Below are 20735 nucleotides of genomic sequence, written 5' to 3'. Positions count from 1 at the left end.
TCTTTGCAACCCTATGGACTGTAGCCTGCCAGGCTCCTCTGTCCATGGGATTCTCCAGGCAAGAATACTGGGGTGGGTTGCCATGCCCTTTTCCAAACAATTTAATGAGGTAGGTACCTGTATTTATAGATGAGGAAACTGAACCCAAATGGTTAATGACATGCCCCAGGCAACGTAGTCAGTGTCAGAACTGGCAGGCGGTGGGACCACAGAATCTGATGGTAACATTTAAAAGTATGATTTCAGGTCAAGATAATAAATAGTGATTGACTATCCATTGTAGGTAATGCTCAGTGTACCCAGGGGGACTAATACAGGAATAATTTTTAGAGTGAGCATATATAGAGGAATGTGTAAACAGTTGGGACTGGAGAAGTAAATATTAAAATTTCTACTTATATTTAATTATCTCCTGTTAACTTAGTACTTTTATGGTTTATAATGACCATGATGTATTAATACAGAAGACTGTACATATAATTTAAAAATAAATATACACAATTATATATATAGTCTTCTATATTAATACATCATGGTCACTGGGGGCAGAAAATTAATTTTTATATCCGAGATCAATTCAGATTACTTGCCACCAAATAAACTGTAGAGATAATCGCTGTCATAGAAGAAGAAGGCAGGATCGACCAGCTCTCCTTTTGCCCACAGGATGAGAACAGCCTTGCTCCGGTTAACCGCCTCAGGCCGGGGCCTGCGGGCCGAGGCGGCGGCGGCGGAGCCAGAGCTCCGGGAGCCCGCTAAACGGCGGCGGAACGCAGAGTGGCGGCAGCGCCCCCTCAAGCACCAGCGTGCCCCGCTGCCCGGGCTCCAGCTGCAGTTCCAGCGCGTCGGCCCCCCTGCTCCCCGCCGCACCCAGCCTCGCGTCCACGCGGGACACAGACAGCTCCACACCGCCGGGGCACCGGAGGCAGAGAAACCCAAAAGAGGTGAGGCTCGGCGCCAAATCCCCGACAGAGTCAAAACGCTGGAAGGATTGATTTGCCAGCCACATTTTCCTCCTACTGCTGTATTCCGCCCACCACCCCCATTTTGCTCTTTTGTTCTCGTTCCTCTCTATTCTCCAAAATCTTTTTTTTTCCCCCCTTGAGTAGGATGTCAGGTTCAAAATTCTCACTTCACCATGCGGTTCTATTGAGAGGAGAATGAGACAGTGGAAAAGGGAAAATTGCTGGTCAAGTTTTGTAGGGATCAGAAAACAGATAACTTTGATGACCTGCTCAGGTGTGAGTGGCAGTGATCTTAAGACCTGCCCCTCTCCTGGGACTATGGGACTCTGGGCAGTGATTTATGCCTCTAAAATTGGGGTTCTTCATCTTTTGGGGGGAAAGAGACTCCTTTGAAACCATGAGCAAAAGCTAGGCCTCCTCCCAAGAAAACTGCTCATACACATAGACAAACTTTGCATACAACTGCATGGGTTCAGAGATTCCCAAAGCCCATTCCTGAAGTCCAGGCTGCTAATTGAGGAGCTGCAGTTTCTCCTCTTCCTGTATCCCGAGTGGCTAAGTATCTCTGACTGCTATGGAACCCAATGTTCAATTAAATACAGTGCTGTATGTGCCTCCTTCACCTGGCTTACTCATCCCCTTTTAGGTTAATGGAAATAAGGTGTCTGGGCCCTGGGGACTCAGTGTTAGGTTTTGTTTAGCACAGTTCTATATTTTCAAGGTCCCTTCTTGAGCCAACAAAATCTTTGTGTAAACAGCTAAAAGGAGAAAAATTAAAAAAATTTGTTTGAAGTTCAGCTCAGTTTAACTTCAGCACTATAGAATACCAATTATATACTAGGCACTAGAAACAAAGATACATAAGAGTAGACACACAGTCCCTGCTCTTTCTTCTTCCCATTTATTCTTGCTTACCCAAGAGCCTATAGTCCTGCTAACTTATTAAATCATTAGTGCAAGAGTAAAAACTGAGAACCCCTCCTCTGGATCATTGGTCATATAAGGACTTCCCCCAGGTCTCAAGTCTCCCTACCTTTAGGACTTGGGGTTCCATTTCTAGCCAGAGTTTTGGAGAAATCTTCTTGCCAGAGGCTGCATCTTCTGTCTATATACTTTCAGAGTCAAGGGACAGGCTGAGCTACACAGCCCCTCCCACATTCAAGGAACATGTGACAAATGAAAAAGCCAGAGGTGAAGTAGCCAGTGAACCCAGCGAACTGTGAGTTCTCTTCTTTTATCCTGTGCTGTTACTCTTTCACCTTTAATTGGAAAAACTTCATTTGGGGAACAAGTGAACCCTGCCACTTTTGAGTCGTTCCAGAAAGTCATCCCTAAGTCAAATTCCAACTTCATTGCTTAAAAATGGAAAATAAGCACCTCTCTATCTTCCAAGGAAAGGAAAATAAAGGCCCTTTCCTTAATTGAAGATATTCCTTCTCCCTATACTTCCCCCTTAGGTCATAATTAACTTATATTTCTGTTTGACACTGGAAACCTACACTTTGTAAGATTATCCTCCACACATGCCAAGATTACTAACTCCCCTAATTAAAAAAAAAATATATATATATATATATGAGAACCTAGTTCTAAACCCCTATAACAGGGGTTTCTATTTATTCTTTTTGTGTTTAATGTTCCTAATTCTAACAGGAAAATCTCTTTTAGCAAAGTCATATAATTATGACTAAGCTCATTAGTCTATGCATGCCCAACAGTGGCCACCTTATGACCAGCGATACCATGCAAGTGGAAGAACCACCCAAGTCTCCTGAGAAAATGTGGTCCAAAGATGAAAATTTTGCACAGAGAAGCTCTTTGGAGAGTACTCAGAAGGCCACAGAGCTTCGGTAAGAGTGTGGAATTCCATGTCCCAAATGAACTGAAAAAGATTCTGCTTGGTACCTTTCACCCATCTCAGGGGAATAGAGAATGTTTGGGATTAAATTCACGCTGAGAAGTAGACCTTGGAGGCACAAGTGGATTACGGAATCGATTAACTTGAAAGGAATATTTATGTATAATAAAAGTTTTGTTGCTTCACTTTATAGAAGGAAAAATATTTCATCCTTATCACCAGATGGGGGTTCTCAGCCCCCATTCTGCTTCAGCCCCTGGAAAGCTTAAAAAAACAGACTTAATTTTTTTAGAGCAGTTTAGGTTCACAACAGAGTTGAGCATAAAGTAGAGAGGTCTCCCATCTCATCTTCCCCGCCCTCCCCCACACACCCAAACCTCCCTCATTGTCAACATCCCACAGCAGAGGGATACATTTGTAACAATGGATCAATCTACAGGGACACATCACAAAAATCACCCAAAGTCCATAACTTACCTTACGGTTACTCTTGGTGTTGTGCATTCTCTGGGTTTGGACAATTATTTAATCCCGTGTCCAGTGTTATAGTATCGTACAGAGTAGTTTCACTGCCCTAAAAATCCTTTGTGCTCTGCCTGCTCATCCCTTCCTTCCCCCTTCCCCCTGGCACCACTGCTCTTTTTACTGTCCTCATAGCTTTGCCTTTCCCAGAACTTCATCTAGTTGGAATCATACAGTATGTTGTTTTTTTAGATTGGCTTCTTTCACTTAACAATATCCATTTAAGTTTCCTTCACATCTTTTCATGGCTTGATAGCTCATTTCCTTTTAGCACTGAGTAATAGCCCATTGTCTGGATGTATCACAGTTTATTTAGCCACTCACCTTTTGAAGAACATCTTGGTAGCTTCCAAATTTTGACAGTTATGAGTGAAACTGTTGTAAAATCCACATCCATGTTTCTGTATGGACATAAGTTTTAAACCTGAAGGCTTAGCCACAGATGCCTGTGTCCCACCCCAGAGACTCCCTTTCAATTAATTGGGGAAGGAGTTGAGACAGTGTTAAGATTAAAGATTGCACCAGATGATTCTAATAACCAGCTAGGCCTGGAAATCGCTGACACAGAGTGTAGTGAACCCAAATCCTCCCCGAGTGCCTTTCAAATAATATAGAAAACATGGTCTCTTAGGTTCAGAAATAACGATCTTCCTTTGTGTCCCTGTCCGTACCCACAGAGGGGAAAGGTCCTTAACACTCTCCATTCACAGATGGTATTTTAGTACTGTCTTCTTTCTCCAGAGCGTCCATTAAAGAGAATATACAGCTGATTCGACTTAAGAAGCTCTTGCATGAAAGGAATACCTCTTTGGCAGTGACAAAGGCACAATTAACAGAAGTTCAGGCCGTGAGTTGCCGTCTTCAGCTGTGCTTTTTTTGGGGGGGTGAAATCAATTAGTTAAGAAAATTGTGTTATTTTCTCCATTTACACGTGGGAGACCAGAAAGGAAAGAAGCTGAGTTGCTTGTCAAAAGTCACAAATCCACAGGTGATGTTCAAATCCAAGCCTTACAACTCAAGCCCTGCCCACGAAGGTGGAATTAAGTGGGGGCAACTTGTGTCAGATTAAGTTCCAAGCCAGAGACCACAACCAGAGTTTAACTAAACTTGGGAAGCCAAGAGCAGTCATAGGGGAGAGGAAGGAAACCAGGTTACTGAGCACTTTCTATGTGATGGACTCTGTCCTAGGTACTTAGAGTCATCTAAGCCGGACAACAACCGTTAAGGTAAGTTTAACAGGTAACATTTAACAGGTGAGGGAACTGAGCCACAAAGAAGTTAAATAACTTGCTCAAGTTATGAAAATAGTAAGAAGAAGAGCAGAATTTGGGTCCAGGTTTATCTGGAATCAAGGTTCACACTCTTCTCACTACCATGCAATAGAAACTTATATCTGAATGGTAGAAATAGGGCATCAAGAGTCTAATAATAATAATAAATTGGCACCATTATTTTACTGAATAAACATTTATTGACTACCAGGAACTGTGCAAAGCACTGGATACAAAGGTTAAAAAGATAATACAGCTCCTTCCTTCAAGGAACTTGTAAAAGTGAGAAGACAAGATGTAGACAAGTACAACTATCGCCAAGCAGGGCATGAGAGGAAAACAAAAGGGTCGTTGGATCCACCGGAGGATGGGCTGCAGGATCTGAAGAGGATTCATAAGGGATTCTACTCCTGAGCTGAACACTGACAGTTTAGCACATGTTAATGAGTGTGCAAGAGAAAGAGAAGGGCTTTCCAGAGGTAGAGTGGTGTAGGCCAAGGCACAGAGGTGAGAAACATCAGGGAGCAGGTCATGGAGCTCTTAGCAGGAATTTAGACTTTATCCTATAGACAGTGGAGAGCTGCAGAAAGGTTTTAATCAAGTTGATCATCAGTTTTTCCCCCCAAAGAGATCAGTTTGCCTTTTTTTACATGTCCAAAATATTTTGAAATACATTTTAATAAAGAAATGATACTTTCAAAAAACTATTATAAAGTACTGCTGCTAAGTCACTTCAGTCGTGTCCGACTCTGTGCGACCCCATAAACGGCAGCCCACTAGGCTCCTCTGTCCCTGGGATTCTCCAGGCAAGAACACTGGAGTGGGTTGCCATTTCCTTCTCCAGTGCATGAAAGTGAAAAGTGAAAGTGAAGTCGCTCAGTTGTGTCTGACTCTTCGAGACCCCATGGACTGCAGCCTACCAGGCTCCTCCGTCCATGGGATTTTCCAGGCAAGAGTACTGGAGTGGGTTGCCATTGCCTTCTCTGATTATAAAGTACTAATAATAATTCTGAGTAGTGGGATTATAGATGACTGTTATGATAGTACTTATACTTTTCTGAAATTTTGAACTTCTCAAAAATGACAAAACTACTAGGAAAGATGACCTGGCAGCTGCGTGAATGATAGGTTGGCTGGTGTAAGACTGAAGGCAAAGAAATCAGCAAAAAAGATGAGTGCAGTGATCCAGGGGATTCAGGATGTGGGTCCCAACCAAGGCAGTGAAAGAGGCTCACAGAGAAAGGACTGTGTTAGAGGTCCAGAACTAGAAGAATAGACTTTATCACCAAAGCAGAGTGGTGAGGGAAAAGGAGAAATAAGAGATAACTCCTGCATCTCTAGCTTGGGTGATTAAATGATGGTGGTGCCATTCAGTGAAATTAGCTACAGTTGGTTCTGCCCTTGGTATGTCTGTTTTAATGAGGACTAAAGGCATCTTTGGGGCTTCCCTGATGGCTCAGCAGTAAAGAATCTGCCTGTAATGCAGGAGGCCCAGGTTTGATTCCTGGGTCGGAAGATTCCCTGGAGGAGGGCATGGCAACCCACTACAGTACTCTTGCCTAGAGAATCCCATAGACAGAGGAGCCTGGCAGGCTGCAGTCCTTAGGGTCTCAGAGTTGGACACAACTGAAGCAATGTAGCACAAAGGTATCTTTACAAGGTCAACCTCCAAAACTGTATTTTGTAAGAACTGTGCATATGCATGTATTCTTTTGAGTTGAATAATTTTGGTAACACTGAAAGGATGGGAAATCTTGGCAGGAAGATATTTTAAAATCATATGGGTAAATAGCTAATTTGTGGAATTATATATTTAAAAAATCCATCCATTCCTCCATTGCATTGAAGGAAAAAAGGGAGAAAGCCATTCTAAATTGAATATCCTTACTCATATTAGTGGTAAAGATGACCTAAAGTGGTGAATAATTTTTTTAAATGTAGATTTTACAGTTTGTTTTTTCTAGTCATATTTTATTACACATACACTAAGATAAGTTTTCATCCTCTTAATCTCTATCAGTGACATGAGGTCAGTGGTACAGACTCTGGAGTCAGGCTGAGGTATAGCTCTCCCTCAGTCTCTTGAAAGCTGTGTGATTCTGGGCAAGTGACTTAGCTCTCTGAACTTTGAGTTTCTGATTTTTAAAGTTTAGATAATAGTACCTCTCAGATTTGCTGTAAATATTAAATGACATAATATATGTGAAAGAATTACGATGATCATAATATAAGAGATAATGAAACAGACGGTAACATGTAACACATAGTAATTACTCAGCCAATAATAGTAGCTGTTGCTGTGAGTTTGGTTATTGTTGTTATTTCTGTTTCCAAAACTGTAAAGTGACCTTTCTGAAGCATGATGAGTAAAGAGATAGCACCTAGTTTAAAAATAAAAATACTTTTTTCTTGGAAAATCCACCAAGTGCAATGCAAATTTGCATAACTGACCCTTGTAAAGAAACGCCATAATCTATTATATTCACAGACTGCCTGGCAAGCTAGATCAGGGATAGGAGCAGCAGTTAGTAAACAGGCACACAGATTGACTTGATTTATGGGAAATGTTTATTACATCTTTTAAAATAAATATTTAAACATTTGTATTACAGAGATAAACATCAAAATAAATATCAACTTGGTATATCAATAGAATAACATCTATTTCTTTCTTTCAGGCATATGAAACTCTGCTCCATAAGGTACTTAATAAAGATTCCTAAAATCTCTATTTCTTGATAGTCAGAGGAATGAAACCCAAATGAATCTTCAAGTAATGTAACACCAGAATTTAGCCAACTAAATCAAACATGTTATTTTTATTAAGACAAATGATACTGTCACTATTATCAGAAAATACAGATTGCATTGTTTTCACAAAAATTAAAATATAAGGTCTGAGTTAAGAAATATTTGAAACAGTATTTTTGAGCCTATTGCTACAGAGAATTTTTCCCAGGAGTAGTCCTCTAGCATGCCTGAGGTGGTGAGATACAGCAAAATTGTTGCAAACCTTCTCTGGTGTTATTAAATATTTGTACCTCTGTGAGTGGGGTACAGGTGAAGCTAGGTAAATGTCCATGATTAAGGGTCACTAAAGTCGAGTTCCTTGCATGATCAGCCACAGCTGTTCCTTTCAGAAGGCTCCATCAGAAAAATGCATTTAACTTCTAGAGTTAACATGTCACTTTGCTAGGTGCACAAAGGGAAACATGTCATCATAAAAAGCATTTAAGTGTCTTAGAAGATAAAGGCAATTGAGAAAGGTGGCACTTTACTTAGAATTAGGGTTGAGTTTGAACTTCAGGAAAATCAAGCCTCCAGTGATGAATTAGTTTCCCAGAGTGGAAAATCCTCACCAACAGGGAAATGATACTTTCTGAGAAATGCTAGGGTGAGAAACAAGGTTGTTTTACAGTGCAAAGGACCATGCTTTAAATCAAAGCCCTTCTTTGAGACATCCATTAGGGAATGCTGATGCTGGGGTTGTTGGTTTCTTTTTTTTTGTTGGTTTCTTGAGACCCTTCCTGCTGAGTGTTATAAACATTCCCAGAGCAACTTTCCTTTTGCCCCAGAATCAGGGAATCCTGGGCGCAGCCCACAATGCCCTCCTCAGCCAGGTGAATGAGCTCAGGGCAGAGCTCAAGGAGGAGAGCAAGAAGGCTGTGAGCTTGAAGAGCCAAATGGAAGATGTGTCCATCCTGCAGATAACCCTCAAGGAGGTAAATAACAATAATTGAAAGATACCATCAATTTTATGTTACATCCCAATTTCAAAGATGTTAAAAAATGTATCTGAGCAAAAATATGGGTATTTTTCTTTTTTTCAAATGAGAAAAATGAGGTTCTAAGTGATTAAATAATTTGCTCAAGATTACAGTATTGTAATGGTGTAAAACTAGAAAAAAAAAACAAACTGGGATTTATATTTACATCTGGCTTTCCTGGTGGCTTAGTGGTAAAGAATCCACCTGCCAATGCAGGAGACACAGATTTGATCCCTGGGTTGGAAAGATCCTCTGGAGAAGGAAATGGCAACCCACTCCTGTTTTTCTGCCTGGGAAATCTAATGGACAGAGGAGCCTGGCAGGCTACAGTCCATGGAGTCACAAGAGACGAGCATGACTTTGCAACTAAACAACTATTCTCCAAAGTCTTTTCTCTGTTATAACGTTCTGCTGTTTCCCTAACAGTAGAAACCCAGACATCATGAAAATTTAATTCAGTAGTACGCCTCCCTCCTCATTCCCTGCCACAAGCAAATATCTATTTATCAGGGTTCTTATCCTGCCCTTCCCCAAGAGCTCGCAGTACAGTGTTTGTTTTAGAAGCCCCGTGTGCACAGGTTTCCAATGAATCAGAAGACTCTACTGCCTTTTCTCTTTAAGAAAGGATTAAAAATCACCCCTGCTGTGCCTGCTTCCTCGCTCGCAACATCTGCCTGTATTTACATGGCTCCCTAATCCCCAGAACCACTGTTGAGATGGATAATACTGTTTTGTAAATCCCTGGCTAACTGTCAAGTCATGATGCAGGCTCAGGTTCTGTATAAAATGCAAAAGAAATGTTTTTATTAACAATAAAAATTTTAATTCAGGGAATCCTCATTATTTCCAATAATTTCTATCCCACCTTAAATTGCTTCAGGTCTTTCTAGTTGAATGGATCTTCACAGACATGGAGATGAACATTGAAAATCTCCCACACAAGTCCCCACCCCACAACAGAAAAGGGAGAACTTGTGCAAGGCAATGGATTTTAAAATTTTATCTCAAGCATTCTATTATCATTCTTAGTTTCAGGAGAGAGTTGAAGATTTGGAAAAAGAACGAAAATTGCTGAATGACAATTATGACAAACTCTTAGAAAGGTAAGTACCAAGTTTAGATCTCAGAACATTGTTATAAAAAACAGTTATAGAAAAGAGCAATCTGAATTTAAACAATAAAAATAATTCCTAGTCTTGATAAGGACACAGGGAAACTGGTACTCAACACAGTGAGAATATAAATTGACAGACTCTTTTAGGAAGAGAATTTGACCTTATCTATCAAAATGTTAAAGGTACATCTCTTTTGTGCCAGATAACCCATTTTTTGGAAACAAAAACTAAAGAAATCCTCTTGTGTATATGCAAAGATACCTTGGTAGTAAGAATGTTAAATATTCCTGCATTGTTATTTTAATCTGTAAAAGTAAAAAAAAAAAATGGAAACAGTCAAAATTTCCTCTGAGAGGGACTGACTACATAAATCATGTTGTACCCCCACACTGAAATAATATAAAGTTATTAGACCTATATGCCTAAGATATACTGTTAAAAGAAAATACAAATTGCAAAATAATGTGTTGTGACTTAAATTATGTCATGTGTGTGGATCCACAAACTTTTAATGAGATGAAAGGACTGAAATAGGGCTTTTCTTCTAAATATCTCTGTATCATTTTAATTTTTCACAACAAATATATATTCTTGTATTTTGAAATTAAAAATACTGTAAGTTTTAAAAAATTAAACATTCCTTCTGACTAACTTAAGGAGAGCAGGGTATAAATTGGAGAGGTTGCACGGGAGCATCCTGGGAAGAACTGACACTCTTCAATTCAGTGAAATAAGATAGTGTCAGCCTTACCCACTTTGAAGACTCCCTGTGACAAACATTACTGTTGGCCTCTTCCCTTCATTATTCATAACATTATCTTCTCAGATCATCATGTAATATATGGGCAGAAAGTGCCAAGAAATCTCAGGACTAGCTTAAACAAGTTGTTTTTAGACCACATTTATTAAAATGATAAATAGGAAAAAGACATAAGTAGAAATAATTGCTTGATTACCAGTGTCAACTTCACTTGTGTAAATAATGAGTCTGCCCTGTCATCTAGATAAAGTGGTGTTCAGGATGCAGTCACTGAGAGTTTAGTTCCTGCCCTACAGTAGTAATTTACAATCTAATTCAAAGGTGAGCGTTCTCTAAACTAGCCACTGGTGAAGGTAGACAGAGGAGTAAGGGAAAAAGGAAATATTCTGTTCCTTATTTCTAATCCAACAGGCCTGAGAATGTCTTGGTATACAGTTCCCTGCATAAAGCAAGCCATCATGTTGGAGAAGTTCCCTGGGAAATAGATAAGACTTGGGTTGTTTGCTCAGGGGGTTATTTGAGACTTAAACAGAAGTGATACTAAGCAACTCAGTAGGACCCAAAAGTTCCAAGGCAGTTGGTAAATGACAGTTACAGAGAAAGCAGGAGCAGAAAAAAACATGTAGGGAAATGAATGATGAACTAGGTCCAGGAGATGCTGAAACTGTGTAATAAAGACGTCCTATCACCCAACTTTGAGTGTCCATCTGACAACTGTCCTCTCCCTCCTTACTTGCTGCCTGTTTTCAGCATGCTGGATAGCAGCAATCAGCCTCAGTGGAGCCATGAGCTTGGAGAACAGCTACAGCAGAAAGTCTCTCAGTTGCAGGATCAACTGGATGTTGAGATGAAGGAGAAGAGAGAAATCTTACTTCAGCTCTCACAAGAGAAAGGTAGGTCTCTCTCAAATGAGGCATCCTCTACATCTAATAGGGGAGAAAGGAGCTTGGCCCAGCATTTCTCCAACCCCATCTCTTGATCTTATTTGTGTGTGGGGTGGGTTACTGGATAATTAGACTAAGAACATTGGCAGTCAGATCAGATTCACAATCAAGGAAGCATGACACCTACCTCACACGTATACTTTTCCCTACATGATGACTTTCCATGTGAGAGAACACCACATCTTAATTTGTAATGTTTTAAACTATTTATTGAAAGTATTGAAAATGAATTTTTCTGCCTTCTCATCAGTCATTTTAGGATGGTTGGAAGGTATTTTGTTTTCTTTTTTAGCATCTGATACCTGAAATTGAGAAGCAGATTATTGATCTTCATTACCGCTGGCATTTCCCCCTGTCTTAATTCTTGGGTCACAGTAGTTACTCTGAATATTTTTAAGTACTGTCAAAGAGACCTTTGTCTCCTCTCTTTTTGCTGGCCTGGACCTTGATATTTAGTCTTATCAAATTTGTATTTCATCAAATTCTAGTATATTCACATGACAGAGTGGAGGAAAAGAAATATGACATCAAGAAAAATAGAGACAAGAACCATAAAATAATAAAGCTTAGGAGTACGTGCTAAGAATCCTTGTAGTATGTATGAAGTACGAGTGAGGTCTTGTGGGTAATCTAATGTGACCTCCTCTCTAATCCCTGATAGTGAAATGATCAGTTTAAATGGTGATCACCTTCCTTCCCTGAAACACACATAGAAATGTCCAAATGCCCAGAGTGGGTGTGGAGGTGGGTGTCACAGGGAGCCAATAGCATAGAAGTCAGACCGAGTTGGGGAAGCATTGAGGAGATACTGTCAAAAATTTTGGACTACCTAGTCAGTCAAGTGGCTCTGATTTTTGCTGTGGTGGTATTGGTACTCCATTCCGTACTATAGCTCTGCTGATGTTTTTTGTTGTTTTTGGAGTCCAAGTGTCAACTCAGGGTCAATAAGCTAGAATCCCTTTGTAGAAATCAGAGAAAATTACTTCTTTAAGGGCAAGCTTATAAAATGAATTAAACATTAGTGGGAAAGTGTAATTCACACTTGGGCCAACTTTAGCGTGGTTGTTGGTAACAGAGAGTTTCAGCTTTCTGTATTTTTTTTCCTCAGCTCAAAACAAAGATCTGGAGCTTGAGGTCACCAGCTTGCTTCAGAAACATAAACAGGAAGTAGAGGATCTCCAAAATATAAGCACATTTTCCCAATCTCCTGACAGGCAATCTGCACCAGCCACTCACCCAGCTCTATTTCAAGAGACCATTCAGATACAGGTAAGAACATCTTTAATCAAGCAAGTCTCCTCTACAGAGGGATCCCTGGCAAATATCTGCTGAAAAGATGAAGGGACTAGAAAATTCACCAAATAACATTTTGTCCTGATTGAGGACACTGTTTGGAAGGGTATGAGAAGGTTAAGAGTAGAGACAGCCTCATGAACTGCACAGATTTTTCCCACACTGTACAGCTCATAAGCTTTAGAATCTTTTCTAGATGAGGATTTGCAATGATCTGCTGAAGAGCAAACATCCATTGGAGGTTGTATAACTTGCTCACTGCTTCTGTTGAATGTGAGTAACTAGCGTAGAGAGCCTTGTGAAGTAACACAGGTTCTCTTCTACATTTTGAAATAGATTCTGCTGCTGGTACTTTATGATTACCAGCAGCTACTTTAGACAATAGTTATTACTATACTACCATATTTATACTCTGTTTTACCAATGCTTTTTCCTCTGTAGCCCTGTGAACCAAAAAACCAGGAAGAAAAAAAACTGTCCCAGATGTTAAGTGAGTTGCAAGTATCGCATGCAGAGACCACATTGGAACTAGAAAAGACCAGAGACATGCTTATTCTGCAGCGCAAAATCAACGTGTGTTATCAGGTGCAAAGAAAGATGGTACAGGAAGGGGATAGATAAATGGGCACACAGGAACCACATATGAAGCAAGACCCAAGTTTCCAGGGCTGTTGCAAGGTGATATGCTGTATTGTGCAAACACAAATAAACACAAATGTGCTGTCTTTTGCACTTGAGGGCTCACACATGTCCATGGCACCTTGGCAATAGAATCAAAGGGCCAGCTAATGAAAATGGCAAGTGGGAAGCTTCTGGGTTCAAATTTTGCCAGTCCCAGGAAAAATACTACCCCTTGGCACTAACAGCACAATTGGTCCTGGAGGGGTCTGTAAGGTACCCAAGCCTTTTTCTAGTGATGAATCTGCCCTGCTAAGGAGATAGTGGAGTCTCCTTTCCTTTGCCCACCAAGTACCACTTTTTTATCTGGGCCCTTCGGTTCTGGGCCACTGAGATAGCAAAGTTCAGACATTATTTCGTTTCAGGAGGAACTGGAAGCAATGATGACAAAAGCTGATAATGAAAATAAAGATCACGAAGCAAAACTGGAGAGGTTGAATCAACTCCTAGACCTCAAGAACAAGCGTATCAATCAGCTGGAAGGTATTTTAAGAAGCCATGGCCTTCCAGTATCTGGCAAGTCTTAGTAGTTTGTTGATTTCACCTTAGGATCTGTCACACGGCTAAATGCCTCTGCTGCCCCCTGCACCTATCGAGAGGGCCCCTCTGTGTCTTGGTATATGACTTAGCTCTCCTGTTCTTTATCCTGTCATCTTTGTTATTTTAATACATGGCCAGCAGCAGCTTTTCCTGCATCATATCAGGGTATTTTCTCTGATTTCTCTGGAGATTTTCGACAGGGCCCAGACACTGCAGAATCTACTCTGAAAATCAGAGTGTATCACTGTTGGTCTTAAGGTGAGTGAGGGCCTTCTCTCGAGATTGTTTCTTGAAGCCAGGCCTAGATCACAGTGTTTGTGAGATAATAGAGCTTCACCACTCCTCTTTCATCATCTCTTTCTATGATTTCTCTCTGAAAGTCCCTGAATTCTTTGTTGCAGTTTGTGGATGTCTACAAAGCAGTGTAGGTGGCTGGATACCGATGCAAATTTTATAATGTGATACTTTCTATGTTTAGTTCAGTTTACTGGTGACCAGGATCTGGTCTCCAGCCTTACATGGTGAGAAAATTGGCTTTGTTATTACACTCAGTGGTGAGATACCCGACTCATATTAACCAAATGCACTGAAGACTGAGATTTATACCAGAATGTTAATTTGTCATTCTAGGATAGTGGCTCTTTCACTGCTGCCTTGAGAATATGCTCAGGGAATATGCAACTTGTTTCTGGGAAAGCAGAATCAGTAAGGACACTGAGTGACCATGAAACTAGAGTAAAGGGAGGTGGGTCATTCTGCATGACTTATGCATACCAGGGTAAGTCTGTTAAAAGGTCCCTGCCAAGTAACAAAGGAAATCCTTTGTATTGAAATTCTCCTGTCTTTCAGATTCAGATCCTTTCTCCCAGGATAGTGCAGTATAATACCCTTACCTACTTCTGAAGATTCATTTGCTTTAACTTATAGTTCCTTCATTACTGATAAGGCTAAAGAGTTTTTGATTTGTTTACCAGTTATTTGTATTACTTCTTTTGAGACTTGCCTGTCCCTGCCCTTAACCCTTTTCTTAATAGTGTATTATTAATTTTTAGAAGCTCTTTATATGCTAGAATTATTAACTCTGTATCATGTAATGCAAATTTTTAATGTTGTCTTTAGTTATGTTAATCTTATCAATTAAGAAACTGCTCACTAGTGCCTGTATTCCACTTCTTCTGGGCAGGAAGACATTCTGATGTACCCAAAATATCTTTCTTCTACTAGTTTACCTCTTAAAATAGAACCTTTATCATCAACACACCGTGACAACTCAGATACTCCAATTTGAAGCAGACTATATACCATCTCAGGTTGGTTGGAAATGGGAGGTAACGCACAGATTTAGTGGACTGTCTCACATATCTTTATTTTATATACCATTGCCAATATTTTAAACCTCTTTCCAGTAAGTGCCCTCCCTGATTTTTACTCTATTACTCTTTGATTTAAAGTGGATTTTTTGGCCTTCTTACAATGAAATAAAATTCTTAACAGAATGAAGAGTCTTGTGATTGATCTGACTGGAAAAGAGGAATCATATCTTAATGGAGCCCAGAGTAATGTAATAGACACTGACTGTAACTTGCTTGCTATTCTCTCCAGGGCCAATATCCCAAACTTTTGGAAATATCTGCATTTTGTGTTTCTTGTGCTTCTGTAATGAAATTATCAATTAATTCATAGGATGCTGCTGTAAGCCAAAACAATGTCATCTATGGATGAAATTGTGCCTCCAGTGTTAGCAGTGTAACCTCCTGAGGTTAGCATTTACTTTCCAATTTAGTTAAAATAGGCATTGGATTATTTGGCCATCAGAATCCAAAGCACCAGGTTGTCATTCTGTTGCTTTTCTTTTAAAATCACATGGTTTCCTGAAATAGTCACAATCTGGACTTCCACCATGGGTTTTATTCTCTTTCTACCTTCCTTTACCTTAAGGAAGAAACTTCCTACCCTTTAATGGATAGGCAGTTTTCTTTCCCCTCTAGAACAGCTTAAAGACGTGGCTTATGGCACCCGACAGTTGCCATTATGTCTGAAACCACTGCCAGCCCATGAAAATGAGGATAAAGTGGACATTTCTCCATGGCATCAGAGTGAGAACCTTTTTGAACTGCACATCCATCAGGCCTTTCTGACCTCTGCTGCCCTGGCTCAGGCTGGAGACACTCAACCTACCACCTTCTGCACCTATTCCTTCTATGACTTTGAAACCCACTGTACCCCACTAGTTGTGGGGCCACAACCTCTCTATGACTTCACCTCCCAGTATGTGGTGGAGACAGACTCCCTCTTCTTGCATTACCTTCAAGGGGCTTCAGCCCAGCTTGATCTATACCAGGCAATAGCCAGTGAGCACCACACCCTTGCAGCTGGATGGATTTGCTTTGACAGGGTTCTGGAGACTGTAGAGAGAGTCCACGGCTCTGCCACACTTACTGGTAAGTGCTGTCAACCTCCCGCAGTTCCCAGGATTAATGTGGTGTTTCCCACAGTGCTGGTGGTTTCCCATTTTCTTCTCCCTTTATTCTTGATCCTTGCTGTCTGTATCCTCTATGCCTCTCATACTTTCTGCTACCCAGGAACTGGTGGAGAAGTCTTTGGGGTGCTAGAGTACTGGATGAGGCTGCGCTTCCCCATAAGATCCAGTCTACAAGCATACAATAAGCGAAAGAAAGCCCAGGCATACTTGGCAGCCAATGTGCTTGGAGCCTGGGAGGCCCAGAAGGATGAGGTGAGAAAAAGGATGAACCCATCCATCTCAGAGGACACTCAGTCAAACAGCTCTTGAGAACAGCTCAGTCTTCCACTCTCGATAAGTACTTGTTGAATGTGAATGAAAGACAAAAACTGTCACACCACAACTAGTCTAGATCCTTCCCTTGGTCAAGCTTGAGTTTGAAATGAAATCATGCCCTTGGAGCTAGCTACATCTCCTTTCTATAAACAACATGGCTTCTCTGTTCCACTGTCTAAGATGAGGCCTGAGAGCCACCATATCCCCAAGAGAGTTATCTGCCAGAGCCAGTTTGAAGGCAGGTGAAAGTCATTGGCTAGGCATCTCTGTTTCCCAATCAGGATTCAGCAGTTCTTTAGGTCATAGCTTTTCCTCATCAAAGGTTCTGGGTTTCACCTGCAATGAGTCTCTCAGCCTGCCCTTTTCCTCAATCCAAGACCAACATCTTTTCAGCCCAGATCGGGGACCTGGAAGAATCAGAATGAGCTGCGGGTGGAAATCATTCGATGCTGTGGCCTCCGGAGCCGATCACTGGGAGCCCAACCCAGTCCTTACATCATGTATCGCTTCTTTACCTTTTCTGACCATGACACCACCATCATTCCGGCCAGCAGCAATCCCTACTTCAGAGACCTGGCTCGATTCCCAGTGCTTGTGACTTCTGACCTGGATCAGTATCTGAGGCGGGAGGCCCTCTCTGTGTACGTTTTTGATGATGAAGACTCAGAGCCTGGCTCGTACCTTGGCCGAGTCCAGGTGCCCTTGCTTCCTCTTGCACAAAACAAATCCATTCAAGGTAGGAGTTCAAGGTTATTACATCTTTATGCTCTCTGCCCAGTGTTGTCTCCCTGTCCTAATTCTACTTTTCTTGCTTGGAATAGTCTCTCTTAAAACTCACTGAGAAGATTTGAGAATACTGTGAAGAGCAGCAGAGTAGAAGACTTAGAGCCTTGCTAATTATATGGAAACACTGGCTTCTGCTGCTGCTCTTCAGCAACAGAAGGAAATCCCCGAGTGGGTAGACCCACCACTCTTCAGTCCATATCTCTGTGTCTGAACCAACATTGTCCATCTCTGTAGTGCTTTCTAGTATTCGTTTTTACTTAAGGTCTATTATTTCTTGGCACATGGCTAGATATCAGATTTTAAGTTGTGTCTGTAACATTTCATCATAATTCTCTTGCTTCTTTTAAACATTAAATTCAAATGAGTCTTCCATGCCACACCATGACAAATTTCTTGGATTCTCTCCCAACCCAGTATGAAGCTGAACTTCATGCTACCTTATCCTACATTCATACCCAGGGCTGTACAGGTTGTACAAGAATAGTCAACTCTCTGATTGCAGTCTGTGCTCTTATTAGGAAGTGTGGATGGTTACAGCCAGTATTGACCATATTAAAAAAGCTTTGTTCTAGAAAGTATGTGAGGCCTCCCTTCTCCCAATATCACGAGTGCTTAAAAAAAAAAAAGAAGAAGCTGACTCTTCTGCTCACAATTCATCCTTTGCCAAAGAGAGGCAATGTGAGCCATCTGTTAAATTAATCAGTGTTACAAAGTAGAAGTCTGACATTGAGAAAAAAGCCATTTTGCTTAAGTCTTCTTGGTTTTTGTTATTTCAGAAATAGGGGCCACAGGTGTAGATAATGGTTTTCTTAGTATGCCTAAGGTGTAGAAACTGTTTGGTAATAGTAGAAGGTGCTCTTGTTTACTGACTGGGTGACTGACAACAAGCAAGCTATATCTCTCCATGCATCTTTGACTATCCCTTCCTGAACCTGGAGATACCAGTCTTCCCCAATAAATATTTTGAGTAGCAGAAGTAAATATTCTGAGTGATTATGGATATTCACTGATATTTTATTTTGCTTCTGAGTGTATTGGCATCATGGTTATTTGATTGATGTTAATTGCAAACAAAACGTGAAATTTAAACTGGGGAAGTCATAGGTAAGGTTGTGATAAACGCTCACGTGCCTACTTTCGTGTGATCAGATTTTATTAATATCTGTGTGTCTCTCAGGTGATTTTAACCTCACTGACCCTGTGGGGGAACCCAATGGATCTGTTCAGGTGCAACTGGATTGGGGGTCTTGCTACCTACCCCCGGAGAACTTCCCAAAGCCAGAAGCTCAGAGTGAGGAGGACACCAGGGATGGTTTAGAGACGTCAATAGAAGAGGAAGAAGCTTCCTTTCCTCCCCAGGTAGCAAATCTCCCCCAATCCTGTGGGGAAGATTTGATTTGAGGAAGACAGTATTACAACTGGGGTAAAAGAAATTCCTTGTGAATGCCATGCATGCGTGCTAAGTCACTTCAGTTGTATCTGATTTTGCAACCCCTGGACTGTAGCCCTCCAGGCTCCTCTGACCATGGGATTCTCCAGGCAAGCATACTGAAGTGGGTTGCTGTGCCCTCCTCCAGGGAATCTTCCTGACCCAGGGATTGAATCGGCAGTTCTTTTGGCTCCTGCATTGGCAGGCGGGTTCTTTACCACAAGCACCACCTGAGAAGCCCGTGAATGTCATGTTCTGCAACTTTAATCTGAAGCATTCATGATGCCATAAGGCTATGGATAGAACAAAATGCTGGGTTTTATTGTAGGGAGGGAAGAGATGGCATATCTCTGCTCCATGGCAAGAGATAAATGAAGTCTAATGCTGGCTCACAAATCTCTTTCTTGATTATCATGGCTGTTAAACTCATCTTGTAAATCTGTCTCTGATCCTTCTATTTAGGACCAGATGGTATCTATTGATACTCCCACCGAAGCTGGCCAGTATCAAGCTAAAAGAAAACCTCAGGTGGGAGAAAGAAAGGAAAGGGAACACCAGGTTGCAGGCTACTCAAGAAGAAAACATGGCAGAAAAACAGGCCTCCAAGGAAAGAACAGAATGGAGTATCTTAGTCATAACCTCTTAAATGGAAATACACTACAGGTAAGGCCTTAGAAACCCCGAAGAATGAAAGTATGGGTCGTAGTGTCCCCAAGTATATTATTCTCAGAGGTAGAAGCAGAAGCAGGCACACAAGATAAGTGATAATCACGGCTTTTTGTGGTGAGCGTGTATTTCCACAAACATAAGTAGTTTAATAAACCTCTGGAGTGTTCAGTTCTTTTCAATGTAATTTAATTTAACAGATTATACACTCTGTAATTTATGCTTAGAGATATAGTACCACAGTCCCAACTAGGTCACTTCAACTGTAATCAAAATAAATTAAAAAGCAAGTATTTATTGAACACCTATGTGTTTGATACTACCTCTTCTTCATAGGAAACTGAATTAAAGTTACTATGTGGTCTGAAATATATACACACATACATATATGAAATTATAAATACATATTATATGACTAAGTATATATATTTATATTGTATTATATTATAATTATGCAATATTAAACATATTAAATTATAATTATACAGTATACTTATTTACAATTATAATTGTATCTGAAGCAGGTGAAATACATTGAATGGAAATTCTCAGGGCTTAAGATCTCCACAGATCATGTTTTAAAAAATCAGCAAAAGGAAGAGGAAATGACATCATCCTATTCAGCACAGATACTAAAGGAAACCCCACATCCTGTGAATGGTATTGTCTTTTTAAAATACTATTTTCCTTTGTAATCATTGGATTATTTTATAAAGCTGGTTATTTACTTTCTTCTTTCATCTTCATTGCTAAACTTTTCATGATCAGTTGTATTGGAGACTCCAGGCTCAGTTTTATGTTACACGTGTGCTGGTTAGGCCAACCAAGCTGTCATTCTCTAAGAAAGTAGCTGTCTGTGTATTTAAAGCTAGCTAGCCAGCTTAACATGAGAAACGCTGGGCTGGAAGAAGCACAAGCTGGAATCAAGATTGCTGGGAGAAATATCAATAACCTCAGATATGCAGATGACACCACCCTTATGGCAGAAAGTGAAGAGGAACTCAAAAGCCTCTTGATGAAAGTGAAAGAGGAGAGTGAAAAAGTTGGCCTAAAGCTCAACATTCAGAAAATGAAGATCATGGCATCTGGTCCCATCACTTCATGGGAAATAGATGGGGAAACAGTGGAAACAGTGTCAGACTTTATTTTTTTGGGCTCCAAAATCACTACAGATGGTGACTGCAGCCATGAAATTAAAAGATGCTTACTCCTTGGAAGGAAAGTTATGACCAACCTAGATAGCATATTCAAAAGCAGAGACATTACTTTGCCAACAAAGGTCCATCTAGTCAAGGCTATGGTTTTTCCAGTGGTCATGTATGGATGTGAGAGTTGGACTGTGAA

At 40.6% G+C, this 20735-nt stretch overlaps 1 protein-coding gene across 1 annotated transcript in view; it reads left to right on the top strand.

The window, feature by feature from the left end:
- Positions 1 to 20735, top strand: part of RPGRIP1 (retinitis pigmentosa GTPase regulator interacting protein 1) — a 56268-nt gene that overhangs the window by 8522 nt on the left and 27011 nt on the right. Inside the window, exons 3-19 of the mRNA XM_010846266.1 lie at positions 667 to 944; positions 2085 to 2184; positions 2684 to 2815; positions 4087 to 4192; positions 7295 to 7318; positions 8192 to 8338; positions 9413 to 9486; positions 11009 to 11151; positions 12311 to 12471; positions 12937 to 13080; positions 13539 to 13656; positions 15702 to 16154; positions 16296 to 16447; positions 16904 to 17246; positions 18474 to 18655; positions 19188 to 19388; positions 19913 to 20051. Of these exons, the coding sequence (XP_010844568.1) occupies positions 667 to 944; positions 2085 to 2184; positions 2684 to 2815; positions 4087 to 4192; positions 7295 to 7318; positions 8192 to 8338; positions 9413 to 9486; positions 11009 to 11151; positions 12311 to 12471; positions 12937 to 13080; positions 13539 to 13656; positions 15702 to 16154; positions 16296 to 16447; positions 16904 to 17246; positions 18474 to 18655; positions 19188 to 19388; positions 19913 to 20051 (2897 nt within the window). The remainder of the gene's footprint in view (positions 1 to 666; positions 945 to 2084; positions 2185 to 2683; positions 2816 to 4086; positions 4193 to 7294; positions 7319 to 8191; positions 8339 to 9412; positions 9487 to 11008; positions 11152 to 12310; positions 12472 to 12936; positions 13081 to 13538; positions 13657 to 15701; positions 16155 to 16295; positions 16448 to 16903; positions 17247 to 18473; positions 18656 to 19187; positions 19389 to 19912; positions 20052 to 20735) is intronic.

Source organism: Bison bison, unplaced genomic scaffold (assembly GCF_000754665.1).
Source record: "Bison bison bison isolate TAMUID 2011002044 unplaced genomic scaffold, Bison_UMD1.0 scf7180017864234, whole genome shotgun sequence".
NCBI classification, from domain to species: domain Eukaryota; kingdom Metazoa; phylum Chordata; class Mammalia; order Artiodactyla; family Bovidae; genus Bison; species Bison bison.
This window is presented reverse-complemented; position numbering and strand designations above follow the sequence as displayed.